The 17,787-nt window shown below is 42.6% G+C and overlaps 2 protein-coding genes across 2 annotated transcripts in view; both read right to left on the bottom strand.

Moving 5' to 3' along the window:
- Positions 1 to 7,442: 7,442 nt before the first annotated feature.
- Positions 7,443 to 17,787, bottom strand: part of LOC309564409 (uncharacterized protein) — a 121,571-nt gene continuing 111,226 nt past the window's right edge. The window contains exons 20-25 of the mRNA XM_082269037.1: positions 15,327 to 15,385; positions 13,079 to 13,220; positions 12,725 to 12,795; positions 12,466 to 12,609; positions 12,193 to 12,334; positions 7,443 to 9,280 (exon numbers count right to left, since the gene is read on the bottom strand). Of these exons, the coding sequence (XP_082125163.1) occupies positions 7,449 to 9,280; positions 12,193 to 12,334; positions 12,466 to 12,609; positions 12,725 to 12,795; positions 13,079 to 13,220; positions 15,327 to 15,385 (2,390 nt within the window). The 3' untranslated portion in view covers positions 7,443 to 7,448. The remainder of the gene's footprint in view (positions 9,281 to 12,192; positions 12,335 to 12,465; positions 12,610 to 12,724; positions 12,796 to 13,078; positions 13,221 to 15,326; positions 15,386 to 17,787) is intronic.
- The window catches only part of LOC309562832 (uncharacterized protein), a 119,105-nt gene continuing 108,941 nt past the window's right edge, over positions 7,624 to 17,787 (bottom strand). The window contains exon 2 of the mRNA XM_082267146.1: positions 7,624 to 7,712. The gene's annotated coding sequence lies outside the window, so the exon portion shown is untranslated. The remainder of the gene's footprint in view (positions 7,713 to 17,787) is intronic.

Genomic DNA, 17,787 nt, shown 5'->3' with positions numbered 1-17,787 from the left:
ATATAAAAACTGCAGCCTACGTTGTATTTCATTACTTTGACAGCCGCTTCTTAAGACTCGTACACACTGAAAAAATTTACCAAGTTCCCTGAACCGAAAAGGGGCCCCAGAAACCATCGGCCAGTTTTCCTTGATGTTTCACAGCAAGTCGGAACCGAGGATAGAACTAATGTACGAAAATTTGCGTACGACAAAGGCTTTTTTTTGGTTATTTGTTGTTTCGGATCATGCGCAGTCTTTGGTATCTGATATTTCTCGGTACACAGTAAATTAAATTAGTTCGTTCTGTTCCCGTACGAGAAACATTTTGGGGTTTGTCCCTTTGGAAATTTTGGTTCAGAAGGTCGAAATCGGTTGTCAAAAGTTGTGTACACGCTATCAGAAAACCGTACGATCATTCCTCGGATTAAAATTTTCACCATATTTTCTTATAGTGTGTACCGGGCATTAGGTGTTCTTCAAAATGTTTTCTTATTCCATAACCATTAGTAAAATACAACATCAAGGTGGCATAGCTCCAGTGTACTGAACCTCAACAACAGTTGGTACAGATAAAAAGATACAACTAGTACAATACTTGTAAACAAGTTGTGATACATGCAAAGTATGGAGAGCATAATCATAAACAAATTGGTAAAAACAGGACGAAACGACCACAGTAAAGGTATACTGAGTCAATATTGCACAAGGTAGATTTCCAGCTCCGGGTGTTTTGCTGATTCGACCCCGTGGCTGGTGACCTTGTGAAAGTGGGGATTACTAATGAGGGGCGTAGGTTGGTTCTGCGGCTTAGAAACTTCTGGACTGGCAAAAAGAAGAGAGATCAAGATGGGAGGCATGGGAGTGAGGAGGGGATGGGAAGTGTCAGGACGAGAAGGGGCAGTACCGCAGTCCGTGTACTCTCCGCCCTATGCCATTATTTCAGGCATCATGGCCAGACCTGGGAGGACATAGCAGGTCTACTCCCAGATTCGCCAGGCCTTCACCTCATATATTAAACAAAACCAAAGAATATTCTCAGCTAAACTTACCGGCCAATCTGAAACCAACCGCATTATCCTGTCTAACAGTATGAGTTAAAAACAGGGGTTTAGTTTGCACACATTTGCAAATACATACGTAAGCTACAGAGCTACTTCACGGCATCCCAGTATTATCTGCAGTCCTAACTCTAAATTTTGAGAGCCTCTATAGTAGAAGCACATGCATTTTAATGGATAGGCAGAGGGCAGGTGAGTCTGTGTACTAGGGATCGTCCGATTATCAACCGATATATCGAGGGCCGATCTGCACTTTCCCCAATATATCGGAATCGGCCACCAAGGTGACCGATATTGCCGATATTTCGGGAAAGTGCTTGTACCATAGTGATGCCTGCAGCTAGAGGCATCACCCCGGCGTCCATAGCCGACGGTCGGCTGTCTTGTAATGACAACCGATGCGGCTGAGAAGCCGCTTGGCTGTCATTACAAGGAGCGGGAGGGGACGCCCCCCCCTCCCGCCGCCTTCCGCGGCTCGCCCGGGCAACCAGCCTGCATGGCCGCCGAAGACCCGATCAAAGCAGCATTCGGCTCTGACCGGGTTATCCATGCAAAAACCCGGGAAGGGATGTCATGACATCCCTTCCGGGTACTGGCGCCAGATTAAAAAAATGACAGCATTAAAAACAGCCAAACCTGGCGTTTTGAATGCTTTTAAGTGCAGAGGAGGGGTTTGGGGTCTTTTAGACCCCCAGATCCCTCCACAGGAGTACCTGTCAAAGAAAAAAAATAAAAATATTTTTTTTTAAATGTACGAAAATATCGGCCCATATTGGCCGATACCGATATTCATTGACCAAAATATCGGTATCGGCAACGAAAAACGGATATTGGTCGATCACTACTTTGTACTCTCCTCACTACTTTGTACTCTCCTAAGCTATTATTTCAGGCATCACAACCAGACCTGGGAGGAAATAGCAGGTCCACTCCCAGATTCGCCAGGCCTTCACCTCATATACATGAAGTGTTGTGACGTTCTCGTCATCCAGAAATAGAAGGTTTTGGTAGGCGGTGGTTGTCTGAAAATGAGTCCAGCATGCCCATGTAGCTGTAAATTTAGAAAGTTTGTAGGTGGATGCAGTCTACTTTCTCCACTGCAGGTTGCGCTTGTCCACAGCTACACTGCAGTTAGAGAAGTAGTCAAGAGGAACATGGCTCCTTTATGGTTTTCTGGGTCACTGGAGAAGCTATCCAATTTGATACTGCTGCCCCAGGTGACTCCTGCAGTCATCTGGGTTCTTAAGCCACTGCTTTGTTTCTTTGGCAGTCTGTTTTGGGCCATTGTCATGCCGGAAGACCCATCCACGACCCAACTTCAATGTTCTGGCTTAGGGAACAAGGTTTTAATCCAAGATTTTACAATACATGGCCCCGTCCATTGGCCCCTCAATGCGGTAAAGTCAACCTGTACCTTTAGCAGAGAAACAGCCCCAGAGCTTAATGTTTCCACCTCTGTGCTTGACTGTAGGGATGGTGTTCCACCAGCAGTTCAGCATACTGGATGATATTAAAAAATTCAAGCGTGATGTGGTGAGATGGTCACTATGGACATGGGCAGAATGTGACTCATACCAACAAACTCAGTTTTGCGTTTATGGATTTATTCAGTTCATCAATGAAACATTCAACGACCTAATCATTGTATTGGAAATGTATGCATATGCAGATTCTATGTGCATCAGTTTTATTAAATACCCCCTGTAGTATTTTCGCTGGCATTGCATTGTACGCAATGATGTTGAGGGGCAGGATCAGGACAGCTGGAGAAATGGAGCATCTTCCAGGGACTGGTTGTATAGCGAGAAGGAGTCCTCTGAGGTGGGGATGAAGTCAAATGGCTCACTAAAGCATTTCTATTATCTGGTTCACAAGATCTCTGGCATTTCATTGTACGCAAAGACGTTAGAGTGGAAAAAACTAGACAACTCATGAAATGGAGCAGCTTCGAGGGACCGGTCCTATAGCGGGAAGGAATCCTCCAAAGTAGGGATAAAACCAAATGGCTCACTAAAGCATTCCTATTATCTGGTTTTAGGATTATTGTATGCGATGACATCGGAGAGGCCAAAGCTGGACAACTGGAAAAATTAAGTGGCTTTGAGGGACCAGTCCTGTGGCGGGAAGGAATCCTCCGCGGTGGAGATAAAGCTGAAGGGCTCACTAAAGCATTTTTATTATCTGGTTCACTGGATGGAAGGAGGCCTTCACAATATATTTACCAGAGACTACATCTGTGCAGGTAAAGCATGTGGGGCGAATGTTGGTTTCACCATACTGGATTGATATTAAAAAATTCAACCGTAATGTGGTGAGATGATCACTATGGACCTTGACAGAATGTGACTCATACCAACATACTTAATTTTCCGTTCATGGATTTAATCATTTCATCAATTAACCACTTCAATACCGGGCAGAAGATACCTGTGTGTCATGTTATGGAATGTAGTTTACCCAGCCATGTGTCCTTATGCAAGGAGGGGTGTATATCTCTTTGTGCCTGTGTTTGAATAAACATAAAAGACAAAATACATAAAGTGCTCGGGAAAAACACGTATAAGTTTCTGATATAAATGATAGTAGGGATGGTCAGTCCATGGGGGGTTAAAAAAGTCTATAATAGACTGAAAGCTGATGATGGTGGTAAGCCATGTTGCACTCAATTAGGGAAGCTCTTCTCAGGAGTGAAGGCAAACTCTGGAGAGAATATATAAGAACAGAAAAGTGCCTCTGAGTGTAGACTTTTTTATTATAGCACATGATTAAAAAAGACAAATGGCAACTCAGAGAAGCCAGAAAACATCAGGCTTTTAGGATAATGCAGTGGTAAGGCTCCTCCTGGTGAACTGGTAGAGTAAAGTCCTACTCTACACGTGAAGAAAGAGCGCGCATGCTCAGTTAGAACTTCGCGCACGCTCAGAAACGTGTCATGTTTGCCTAGCTCCCCGGTGACCTCACACTCCTCTCCCCGTGCAGTGTGTCTCTTCACGGCCTCCGTCTGGAACCCGGAAGTCAACAGGAGACTGCCGGCATCATCTTCTACCACAGACCACGGTGCCCCCGGCTGATGTATCGGGTTGAACGGATGCACAGTTCACCGAGAGGAGCCTTACCACTGCATTATCCTAAAAGTCTGATGTTTTTTGGCTTCTCTGAGTTGCCATTTGTCTTTTTATCATGTGCTATAATAAATAGTCTACACTCTCCTTATATATTCTCTCCAGAGTTTGCCTTCACTCCTGAGAAGAGCTGCCCTAATTGAGTGCAACACAGCTTACCACCATCTTTCAGTCTATCATAGACTTTTTTAACCTCTCATGGACTGACCACCCCTACCATCATTTATACCAGAGACTTGTACCTGTTTTTCCCCGAGCGCTTTATGTATTTTGTCTTTTATGTTTATTCCAACACAGGCACAAAGAGATATACACCCCTCCTTGCATAATGACACAGGGCGGGGTAAACTACATTCCATAACATGACACACAGGTATCTTCAACTTTCCAACAGTAGACGGTCTTTACGATGGGGCTGTTCTGTTCTCCTTATGTGTTTGAATAATGTTGTCTTATGCTTCTTACCACCCTACACTGATGTCTCGACAAGTGACTGGGTGGGCTAAGGGATCTTGGATTGTGCTGCTACCAGGCAAAGGAACGTTATACGGTGATAATATAAATAAGTTGCGCTAAAAAAGTGAAACATATAATATGAATTATATCAAAATATGAAAAATTAATATTTAAATTGTGATAGTCCAAAAAGTGTCCGTGTAACTGTCCAATAGTTGGAAACGTAATATGGGGTAACCGTGCAGGTACCGCTTACCGGAAACAAAATAGGTTTGTGCCAAAGGGTGACAACAATTCCAGATGTACACAGGAACTTGAACGCGATGGACCTCACGGTTCCTACGCAGATCACCTCAGTATGTTGATTACATGTGAAATATAAAAATATAGAGCGCCATAGCGTAAAACCAAGCTAACCAATATGAAGGTAGCACCCAGAGTGATTAGGGAACACCAAAATTCCAAGTGGTATAGATGGTCAAATAATCTGATATATAGACATGAGGATAGATGGAAACTCAACCACCAAGACACACTCAATGGGTACTTCTTACCAAAATTAAGGAAAAAAGCAGCCAAAGTTGAAAAGCCAGACACCTCCACCAATAGGAATGCAGCTTACCAAAGTTACGAATATAAAGGACATGTAAATTCTGCAAGGGGTCCCGACCATGCAAAACCAGAGTGATCAACACCGATTCAAAATACCCTTACCGACTCCAGGTAAAGATGGGCAGAGATGGTATTAGACTAATCGTAGGATCAATATCCAAATCTTCTATGGCCTCCACTAGGGACTCGGGATGTTGGAGAGGAACGTCAACCATAGAATACAGAAGAGGACGCCATAGCATAAAATCCCACAAGCAATTTATTTAAATAAAAAAGAGACACTTACAAACGAAGGAGTAAATTTGCCAAAGGAGAGTGGTAGCAGCCGCCGGCCGAACGGCTCCGCTCGCCTGTCCTTCCTGGACACTACGTAAAGGCGACGTCAGCACGCCGTGACCTGACGCGTTTCAACAAAGATGATGTTATCAAAGGTAACATCCTGCACGGTTAACCCATATTACGTTTCCAACTATTGGACAGTTACACGGACACTTTTTGGACTATCACAATTTAAATATGAATTTTTCATATTTTGATATAATTCATATTATATGTTTCACTTTTTTTAGCGCAACTTATTTATATTATTGCTTTTTGGGGTGTCGGTCACATTTGAAGTTGCTGCTTCACATTTCTTTTTTGGTGGACTAGCGCAGTTGTTTTTTATTCCTATTAACGTTATACGGTGGACATGCGCTTGTTGAGAACAGGGTCTATTACACCACCAATAAAGATGATCTCCGTATCACTGATGAAGATAATGGATGGGAAATTATGCAGCCTATGATGGGGATATTTTGTTTTCACGTTTCCTTAGAATATCAGCTGACATACACTATATTACCAAAAGAATTGGGACACCTGCCTTTATACGCACATGAACTCTAACAGTATCCCAGTCACACAAGGTCCAGAAAGACATGGATGAGCAAGTTTGGGGTGGAGGAACTTGACTGGTGTGCACAGAGTCCTGACCTCAACCCGATAGAACACCTTTGGGATGAATTTGAGTGGAGACTGCGAGCCAGGCCTTGGCCCAACAGCTTCAACTCCTCTGGGAAGGCTTGTCCACAAAGTTTAGGAGTGTGTCTATGGGAATAAGTGACCATTCTGTTGGACACGAAGGCCTGGCTCGCAGTCTCCACTCTAATTCATCCCAAAGGTGTTCTATCGGGTTTAGGTCAGTCAAGTTCCTCCTCCCCAAACTTACTCATCCATGTATTTATGGAACTTGCTTTGTGCTTGTGCAGTCATGTTGGAACAGGAAGGGACCATCCCCAAACTTTTTCCACAAAGTTGGGAGCATGAAATTGTCCAAAATGTCTTGGTTTCCTGACACCTTAAGAGTTCCCTTCACTGGAACTAAGGGACCAAGCCCAACCCCTGAAAAACAACCCCACACCATAATCCCCTATCCACCAAATGATTTGGGTGGCCCAATACTTTGTGCAGGCCAGTCAAGTTCCTCCACCCCAAACTTGCTCATCCACACCATATGGCCAAAAGTATTGGGCCAGCCCTCCAAATCATTTGGTGGAGGGGGAATTATGGTGTGGGGGTTGTTTTTCAGGGGTTGGCCTTGGCCCCTTAGTTCCAGTGAAGGGAACTCTTACGGCATCAGCATACCAAGACATTTTGGACAATTTCATGCTCCCAACTTTGTGGGTACAGTTTGGGGATGGCCCCTTCCTGTTCCAACATGACTGCGCACCAGTGCACAGAGCAAGGTCCATAAAGACATGGATGAGCGAGTTTGGGGTGGAGGAAGTTGACTGGCCTGCACAGAGTCCTGACCTCAACCCGATAGAACACCTTTGGGACGAATTAGAGGGGAGACTGCGAGACAGGCCTTCTCATCAACCTTACAAATGCGCCTCTGGAAAAATGGTCAAACATTCCCATAGACACACTCCTAAACCTTGTGGACGGCCTTCCCAGAAGAGTTGACGCTGTTATAGCTGCAAAGGGCAGGCGTCCCAATACTTTTAATAATAAAGTGTAACAAAACACCAATGGATGACTCTATGAACGCACATTCTCATTCCAATCACCAACTATTTAAAAATCATGGGTATTTGTACCAAAAAAGGGACTCGGAACACCACATTGGGTGGAGCTTTAGGATTTATTTTACAAAATCAAAAATTGAATATCACAATAAAAATTAAGCTTAAATCTAAGAGAAATCCAGAAAACCGACATTAAAAACAATAAAACTTTATTTGTGAATAAACACTGGCTGCGCCCTGTGAATTCGCTGGTGGGAAAGAAGTGATTTTTTGTAACTGAAACATTTCCCGCACTCTGAACATGCGAAAGGGCGATCGCCCGTGTGAATCCTCTGGTGGTCAATAAGGTCTCCTTTCTGAACAAAACTTTTCTCACACTCCGAGCACGAATAGAGATGCTCCCCTGTGTGAACCCTCTGGTGTCTAAGAAGTGAATTTTTCTGAATGAAACTTTTCCCGCACACTGAACAAGAATAATCCCGCTCCCCCGTGTGAATTTTCTGGTGTAGAAGAAGTCCATTTTTCTCAGTGAAAGATTTCCCGCACTTTGAACATGAAAACGGATGCACACCTGTGTGGCATCTCTGATGTCTAAAGAGGTCTCTTTTCTGAATGAAACATTTCCCACACTCTGAACATGAATAAGGACGCTCACCCGTGTGAATTCTTTGATGTCTAAGAAGGTTTCCCTTTTGATTGAAACATTTCCCACACTCTGAACAAGAAAAAGGACGCTCCCCTGTGTGAATTTTCTGGTGTAGAAGTAGTATATTTTTGTCAGTGAAACATTTCCCGCACTCTGTACACGAAAACGAGTGCTCGCGCGTGTGACATCTCTGATGTCTATAGAGGTCTCTTTTCTGAATGAAACATTTTCCGCACTCTGAACATGAAAAGGGTCGCTCACCAGTGTGAATTCTTTGGTGTCTAAGAAGATTTCCTTTCTGATTGAAACATTTCCCGCACTCTGAACATGAATAGGATCGGTCAGCCGTGTGATTTCTCTGGTGCTTACGAAGGTCCCCTTTATGAAAGAAACATTTTCCGCATTCTGCACATGAACAGAGACGCTCACTTGCGTGTCTGCTCTGGTGTACAAGAAATGCAGTTTTCTTAGTGAAACTTTTCCCACACACTGCGCATGAATAGGGACGCTCACCTGTGTGTATCCTCTGATGTACAAGAAGTGCATTTTTCTCAGTGAAACATTTCTCGCACTCTGAGCATGAATAGGGACGCTCACCTGTGTGAGATCTCTGGTGCTTAAGGAGGTTTCCTTTCTGAATGAAACATTTCCCGCACTCTGAACATGAATAGGGCCGCTCCCCGGTGTGTATCCTCTGGTGTATAACAAGTGCGTTTTTCTCGATAAAGCATTTCCCACAGGCTGAACACGAATAGGGACGCTCACCCGTGTGACATCTCTGGTGCTTAAGAAGGTTTCCTTTCTGAATGAAACATTTCCCGCACTCTGAACACGAATAAGGACGCTCGTCTGTGTGACTTTTTTGGTGCAAAAGAAGTTTTCCTTTCTCAGTGAAACTTTTTCCGCACTCTGAGCACGAAAAAGGATTCTCACCTGTGTGAATTCTTTGGTGTATACGTTTTTCTTTTACAGTTAAACATTTCCCGCACTCTAAACATGAATAGGGACGCTCATCCGTGTGAATTCGCTGGTGTCTAAGAAGTTTTCTGTTTTCGGTGAAGGATTTCCCACACACAGAACATAACAATGAATGCTCTCCTGTATGAACTCCTTCATGGCTTAAAGAGGACTCCTTGGGGGTAGATGGATCTGTTGACCTCCCATCACTGTGAGATTGTAGATGGATATCTGGAGTAACAGTATGTAAATTATCAGAAGATTCCCCAGATTGTGAGGGATCAATTGATCCCTCCGATTGGTAAGATCTGTTATGTATGTTTTGAGTAATGAGATTCACTCCCGGAGATGGAGAATATTTGACTATGTCATTATCTGCTTTATAATCTGGAGATACAATGAGATGTTCCTCAGAGGTATTCCGGACATTGTGTCCATCTGTTGGAAGGGAAATTTACATAAATGTTATAATTATTCTTTTTTGCATTCAGAAGTCATGTATGTCGCTACAGCATTCAAGTTTCTCAGAATTCTGGTATGGAATTGGGTGCAATCATAACAGAAAAATATAGATACAATGGAGATGGACCTTTCATATGGAGTACAGTATCTCAACCACATTTGTTAAGAACATGACGTTTTATTGTGGAATGGAGATGAACCTTTCATATGATGTACAGTATCTCCTCCTCATTTGTTGGGAACATGACGTTATATTGAGGAATGGAGATGGACCTTTCATATGGTGTACAGTATCTCCTCCTCATTTGTTGGGAACATGACGTTATATTAAGGAATGGAGATGGACCTTTCATATGGTGTACAGTATCTCCTCCTCATTTGTTGGGAACATGACATTATATTGAGGAATGGAGATGGACCTTTCATATGGTGTACAGTATCTCAACCACATTTGTTGGGAACATGACATTATATTGAGGAATGGAGATGGACCTTTCATATGGTGTACAGTATCTCCTCCTCATTTGTTGGGAACATGACGTTTTATTGAGGAATGGAGATGGACCTTTCATATGGTGTACAGTATCTTCTCATTTGTTGGGAACATGACGTTATATTGAGGAATGGAGATGGACATTTCATATGGTGTACAGTATCTTCTCATTTGTTGGGAACATGATGTTATATTGAGGAATGGAGATGGACCTTTCATATGGTGTACGGTATATCCTCCTCATTGGTTGGGAACATGACGTTATATTGAGGATTGGAGATGGACCTTTTTTATGTGGTGCACAGTATCTCTACCCGTTTCGTTGGGAACATGACGTTATATTGAGGAATGGAGATGGACCTTTCATATGGTGTACAGTATCTCCTCCTCATTTGTTGGAAACCTGACATCATACTGAGGATTGGAGATGGACCTTTTTTATGTGGTGCACAGTATCTCTACCCGATTTGTTGGGAACATGACGTTATATTGAGGAATGGAGATGGAACTTTCATATGGTGTACAGTATCTCCACCTCATTTGTTGGGAACATTATGTTATATTGAGGAATGGAGATGGACCTTTCATATGGTGTACAGTATCTCCTCCTCATTTATTGGGAACATGACGTTATAATGAGGAATGGAGATGGACCTTTCATATGGTGTACAGTATCTCCTCCTCATTTATTGGGAACATGACGTTATATTGAGGAATGGAGATGGGCCTTTCATATGGTGTACAGTATCTCCTCCTCATTTGTTGGGAACATTATGTTATATTGAGGAATGGAGATGGACCTTTCATATGGTGTACAGTATCTCCTCCTCATTTATTGGGAACATGACGTTATAATGAGGAATGGAGATGGACCTTTCATATGGTGTACGGTATATCCTCCTCATTGGTTGGGAACATGACGTTATATTGAGGAATGGAGATGGACCTTTCATATGGTGTACACTATCTCCTCCTCATTTGTTGGGAACATGACGTTATATTAAGGAATGGAGATGGACCTTTCATATGGTGTACAGTATCTCCTCCTCATTTATTGGGAACATGACGTTATAATGAGGAATGGAGATGGACCTTTCATATGGTGTACGGTATATCCTCCTCATTGGTTGGGAACATGACGTTATATTGAGGAATGGAGATGGACCTTTCATATGGTGTACACTATCTCCTCCTCATTTGTTGGGAACATGACGTTATATTAAGGAATGGAGATGGACCTTTCATATGGTGTACAGTATCTCCTCATCATTTGTTGGGAACATGACGTTATATTGATGAATGGAGATGGACCTTTCATATGGTGTACAGTATCTCCTCCTCATTTGTTGGGAACATGACATTATACTGAGGATTGGAGATGGACCTTTTTTATGTGGTGCACAGTATCTCTACCCGATTTGTTGGGAACATGACATTATATTGAGGAATGGAGATGGGCCTTTCATATGGTGTACAGTATCTCCTCCTCATTTGTTGGGAACATTATGTTATATTGAGGAATGGAGATGGACCTTTCATATGGTGTACAGTATCTCCACCTAATTTGTTGGGAACATGACGTTATATTGAGGAATGGAGATGGACCTTTCATATGGTGTACAGTATCTCCTCCTCATTTGTTGGGAACATTATGTTATATTGAGGAATGGAGATGGACCTTTCATATGGTGTACAGTATCTCCACCTAATTTGTTGGGAACATGATGTTATATTGAGGAATGGAGATGGACCTTTCATATGATGTACAGTATCTCCACCTCATTTGTTGGGAACATGACGGTTTACTGGGCAAACAAGATAGACAGTTCCTTTATTTGGGGACATTACGTGATGGGGTAGGTACATTGACGATGGTATTATTTTGAGCAATTTTATCTATCTTTCACTTACTTAGGGATAATACATTTCCTTTCTCTAATAAAGGCAGCACAAATCTTCCATCATCCGCGGAAAATGGTTTAACCCTGCATACAGAAAGCTTTCTTTGCTGTGAGAGATTTGCAGATGAGGAATAGTCTTCCATTGGAAACATGTTCTAGCTGACTCATTATATCACTGCATATATGACAATGTGTTTCCAAATACAATTATAAATGTCTACTATAAATGAGGAATGTTGATCCGGGGAGATATCAGGTTGACCTTTAGCATCGGGAAGGATTGGTTTTTATCCTAAAGAAAAGTGGACCTAACATTATATGGGATTTCTGCCTTCCTCTGGATCAAATTCTGCTTTGGTTTTTTTGTTTTTTTTGTAAACTCAAAAGGACTTATGCCTTTTTTTCAACCCATGTAACAATGTAACTACATACCCTATACTCAGATGTAAAATGAAAATGTGAACTGTTTCTGCATTTAGTGTTTTTTTACTTACTTGTGTCCATGTGTAGAGAAGATTCCTCCTGTTTACTTTCCATATTCATCTCCCCCTCCTCCATAGACTGCTGATCTCCACTCACCAACGTCTCTTCTTCTTCCTCTTTATCCTCAATGTTGATCTCTTTTGATTCTTCATCCTGAACCCCCAAAAAATAATAAAAAATTACATTTGAAAAATAATAAACTTCCAATAACAGAAGATTACATTAAAACAATGTTCTCTCATAACTTAGACCTTTTTAAGTTCTTTTGAACGAGTCTCATCTACCTGATCATGGTGTGCGTAGGTTAGGCCTTCCTCTGTGACATTTATGGAACATAGAAGACCACCCTCCTCGATAGACTGCTGAGCTCCCCTGACCAGCAACCCTTCTTCCTCCTTTTTAACCTCAACTTTGATGTCTTTCAGTTCTTCACCCTAAAACCCAAAAATGATAAAATACATTAAAAAGGAATAACAGATTACATAGAATGATGTCATATCGCAAAATTCAGAACCCTGTGTTCTGTACACCGAGTCCACCTACCTGATGATAGTGAGGGATGGTGTGATCTTCCTGTGTGGAATCCTGGCAATACAGAGGACGAAGACATCTCTCTGGTGGGTTCCCATTACTGGATCCATCTGTAGGAAACACACACACTGACTGAATACATTGTTTCTATGTGTTTATCAGATGATGGGGGATCCAGGTGGAGCCTCCGTACTGCTCTCTCCTTTACAATAAAGTCTCCTCTTACCCAGTGATGTGAGGAGCCACTGATTCTCCATAATGACGTCCTTGTAGAGATCATCTTACCTAGAGATGTGAAGGTCTACAGACCCTAAACTATTAATCTACATATCTGCATGGTTTCAGTAAATAGCATTCATTACTCACCTGTGCTGAGATCTAGAGAAGGTTCCTCCTGCTTATTGGTCATTGTCATTCCAACTTTCTCTGCAGTTTGTGGGTAACCCATCACAGTCATCTCCTCTTCTTCCTCTTTGACCTCAACTTTCATAAACATCTGCTCTTTGTGCTAAAGCAACCGAATGAGAAAAAATAAAATATTAAAATAGAGTAGGCTGAGACTACATAGAAGAGTATAATCTCATACAGTTTGGAATCACGTTTGGTTCTTCTTATCTTATCTACCTGATGATGGTGAGGGATGGTGTGATAATCCAGGGTGTATTCTTGAGAATACAGAGAATAGGGGCTTTCCTCTGGTGGGTTCCCATTACTGGATCCATCTGTAGGAAACACACACACTGACTGAATACATTGTGTCTATGTTTTTATCAGATGATTGAGGGTCTACAGTATGTGGACCCACCGTATTGCTCTGTCCTTTACAAGAAAGTCTCCTCTTACCCAGTCTTGTAAGGGAGGGCTGATTCTCCATCATGACGTCCTTGTAGAGATCCTTGTGTCCTTCTAAATATTTCCACTCCTCCATGGAGAAATAGACAGTGACATCCTGACACCTTATAGGAACATGACACACAGAATGATACAGTCACCATCCAGACACATCCCTTGTCTGTTACTGGATAATGTCCCAGAAATCCCGACTCCGCTCACCTCTCCTGTCAGCAGATCAATGATCTTCAGGGTGACTTCTAGAATATTCTTAGTACTGGTTAGTGGTTACCTCTGTTATTAGGCAGTAAGGTGGAGGCACTGTGATGGGTGATGCTCTGTGAAGACAGATGTTAATGGCTCATCAGATATTTTCTTCACAACTTTATCATTCCATGTAATAAGAGAAAGTAACAATTATCACTAAAGACTTTCCAGAATCCTCCTCACCTCTCCAAATAAGTGTGTGTTTAATTACAAAAACGTAAAAGGTAGGCTGTTTCTGGACTGAGAATTGTAAAATTTTAGACACAGTAGGCACAAAATATCGTACAGTGGCTGGACGATATGTAAGCAGCCTGGTTAAGCCCCAATGTAAAAGGGTAAGATGAAGTAGGTTTTATCTTATTTCAGGGACAGTAGCCGCAACTATTGTATAGTGGATAGACAGAATGTAAGCAGCTTGGTTAGGCCACAATGTAAAAGGGAGGGATGAGGCAGGTTTTATTTTATTTCAGGGACAGTAACCACAGATATTGTACAGTGGCTAGACAGAATGTAAGCAGCTTGGTTAGGCCACAATGAAAGAGGACAAGACAAGGCAGGTTTTATCTTGAAATAAAGATTAGAGAGTATTATTTCAGAGACAATAACCACAAATATCCTACAGTTGTTGTGCAGCATGTAAGCAGCTTGGTTAAGCCACAAAATAAAAGGGAGAGACAAGGCAGGCTTGAAAAAAATATAAGATGGTATTGTCCAAGAGACAAAAGTTACAAATATTTTGGAGAGTCGGAGCACTGGAATAGCATGCTTGGTGAGACAAAAAAAAGATTTGTTCTACAGTAAACATTATAAATTTGGTAGCGAGGTTCAGCTACAGAAACACTATGTGTGACACGTTTATAATGCTGGACTACTGAAAGAGACTAACTTTAGGGGTAACAAAATTTGTTGACCGAAGAACAGCTGCAGAAACATGACGTGTCACATTTTCAACACCGAAGCATCAAATTAGTCCACAAATCTTTAGGCTTAGAACATGCAGCAACCATTACCTATTGGACATCTGAGGTCCAGCTGTGTTGCACCTTTACAGTGCACTGTAGAACACTGGAATAGGCTGAAAACTGTGAGGCGTACTGTAGTAATAGGCCAGAAGAGATGGCAACAGCTGGTAACAATGACAGGTAACAGTTTTCATGTGTGTGTGACGGGGGGGGGGGGGCTTTGAATGATTGATGGTTTTGTACTCTTTCTTTTATCCAGGATTGATTAATTTTACTGAAAGTGCGCTGGTCAACACTGCAAGGGGATAGGCAGATCTGCGCTTACTTGACAAACAACTGAGGTTCTTTGAAGTGCTGTATTTTGTACTCCCTCTTGGATGGTAGCAGTTGACTGGCCATTTTCCCTTTGTACTGAAGCTCCAATAAGATGGCCAGCCAGTAATGGTCCCTCTCTTTCTAGGGTTCTTGTGCAGGCATTTGAGCATAAAAGAGCTAATTTGCCAAAAATCGTTCTCACTACCTTGTCTGGCACAACGTGGTTTGGGGTCAGTCACCTCAAGAGAGCTGCCAGAATCTCCAACCTTTTGTGGATTTTGTCCTTCAGACATAAAAGCTGCAAAACATCAGTCACTACCGTTGCTGTTAGTCAGAAACTCAAACCTCATAATCCGTGCTATAAACAGTTGGATAAATGGTTCTATATTTAGGGTGTATCTGGTCTATAAACCAGAGGCTCTGGATGGACAGTTGGTTAAATGGTTCTATATTTAGGGTGTATCTGGTCTATAAACCAGAGGCTCTGGATGGACAGTTGGATAAATGGTTCTATATTTAGGATGTATCCGGTTTATAAACCAGAAGCTCTGGATGGACAGTTGGATAAATGGTTCTATATTTAGGGTGTATCTGGTCTATAAACCAGAGGCTCTGGATGGACAGTTGGATAAATGGCTCTATATTTAGGATGTATCCGGTCTATAAACCAGAGGTTCTGGATGGACAGTTGGATAAATGATTCTATATTTAGGATGTACCTGGTCTATAAACCAGAGGCTCTGGATGGACAGTTGGATAAATGGTTCTATATTTAGGGTGTATCTGGTCTATAAACCAGAGGCTCTGGATGGACAGTTGGATAAATGGTTCTATATTTAGGATGTATCTGGTCTATAAACCAGAGGCTCAGGATGGACAGTTGGATAAATGGCTCTAGATTTAGGATGTATCTGGTCTGCTCTAGCTGGACAGTTGGATAAATGGATACCAGAATGTGTGTATCATCATCTTCTGGAGATAAAAGACATCACAGTGACTATGGAGGAAGAGGACGGAACATGACGGGTGGGAGTTACTGGGTGTAAATATAAAACAATATCTTATTACCTCCTCTGCTGCCAGTTCCAGCAATGTCTCCTCTCTACTTCCTTTCAAATCACCTTTCACCCGGAACTTCCTGTTTATAAGGGACATCACTTCCTGTCTCTGCGTTCCACTGACACTACCTAGGGTGACCACCTGGAGGAGAATATTAAAGCTGCAGCCTAAAGTGTTTGCCAGTATTCTGACATCTGCTTCTAAATTTCTGTTATATTACACCAGAGTTAAAAACCAATCAATAATAAAAAAAAAAAATTTAATGTAGCAAGGTTTCCATACCTATGGCCTGATGTGGGTCTGCCATTAGTACCGGTACTTTCCCCAGCCCATGTGAGCCGTGACCCTGGGTGTGATAATGGAAGCAGCGACAACTCCGGCATCTTTGTGGTTTTTATTGGTTTTGTAGGGGATGGGAGAAGGGAATGAGTGGGATACTCCTTGAGGCTTAACTATGCACACTTGGGACTTTTACTCCCAAAAACACCCGTTGGCGCTTCCTTGACGCCAGCCGGCACCAGCCAACGCTCACTAACGCTGAGAATACTTTTGTAGAACACAGAAGTGTTGAATCCTCAAGTTTTAGTCCAGAAGATCCAGGACTGAATACCGTAAAACTCCTGACATTGCTTTGCTGTGTAAGTCACTGAATAATGTCCTCCGCTTTGGCCAGCTTGAGGTAGTATGAAGTAGAATTCTGTATAGCTGTGCTGGCAACTGACACACTCTGTACAATTCAGGACCCAACTGCAGGCGCCCCCTTCACTTGAACTCTTCAGGGTCCACTGACTATGCACCCCCTCTGTAACTTCAGGGTCCCCAACCTAGGTACCCCCTTTACAGCTAGCTGACACTGGATCCTAGACTCTCTTCCGGAGTGGTCCCCTCTGACACTAGGCAGACCCCAGAGGCAATTCTCAGTACTTACCTGTGTAGGCTTTCCTGGGACTGGACCACTTTCGCTCTCCGCAGGTTCTCAGCACACCGGATCCCCTCAGCTCTCTCTGGATATTCAGGCGACCCCCGAACTATCTGCTTCCTCCGACAGGAGGAGAGAGACAACTGTACTCTCCCTCCTGGGACTCTGCTCCCGCCAAAGACACTGTGCCACGCACTTCCCCCAAACTTATACCCACTCCCAGAATCCTTTGCAGCCAAATCTGCCTTCTGGGGTAGTTACAAGCCTGGATGTGCCCCCTGATTGGGCTTCCTCCACTGCCCTATGAGAAGCCTCTCACAGGAGCCAGTGGGGAGACTTCCCTTTCAGCAGGCACGTTATTAGAGTTCATCAGATACATATTGCTGGGCAGAAAGTCTATAACACTTAAAAATTTTGGCTTTAGCTACACTATTTTTATTTCATTTTTGGATACAGATGAGAGGGATTCAAACCCGTCAGGCTTTCATTGCTGTCTATGCCCCCAATAGGGAGATTCATTCTCTTTATTTGTCATGTTTACCATTATCATCAAAAGTGAAAGTAAAAGAAAATCTCACATTTTGGGTTGACACTAGAACAGAAATAGAGGGAAAATATTCCAATGTAGACATTTGTTTTGGTGACACCCCAAGGTTCCCTCTCACTTCCCATTTTGGCTATGGGACACAAAGTGAAGGAACATCTCTCTTATGGGACACAGA

Source organism: Pelophylax lessonae, assembly GCF_965119305.1.
Source record: "Pelophylax lessonae genome assembly, chromosome: 9".
Classification (NCBI taxonomy): domain Eukaryota; kingdom Metazoa; phylum Chordata; class Amphibia; order Anura; family Ranidae; genus Pelophylax; species Pelophylax lessonae.
The sequence above is the reverse complement of the archived record's forward strand: the minus strand, read 5'-3'. Positions and strand labels throughout refer to the sequence as shown.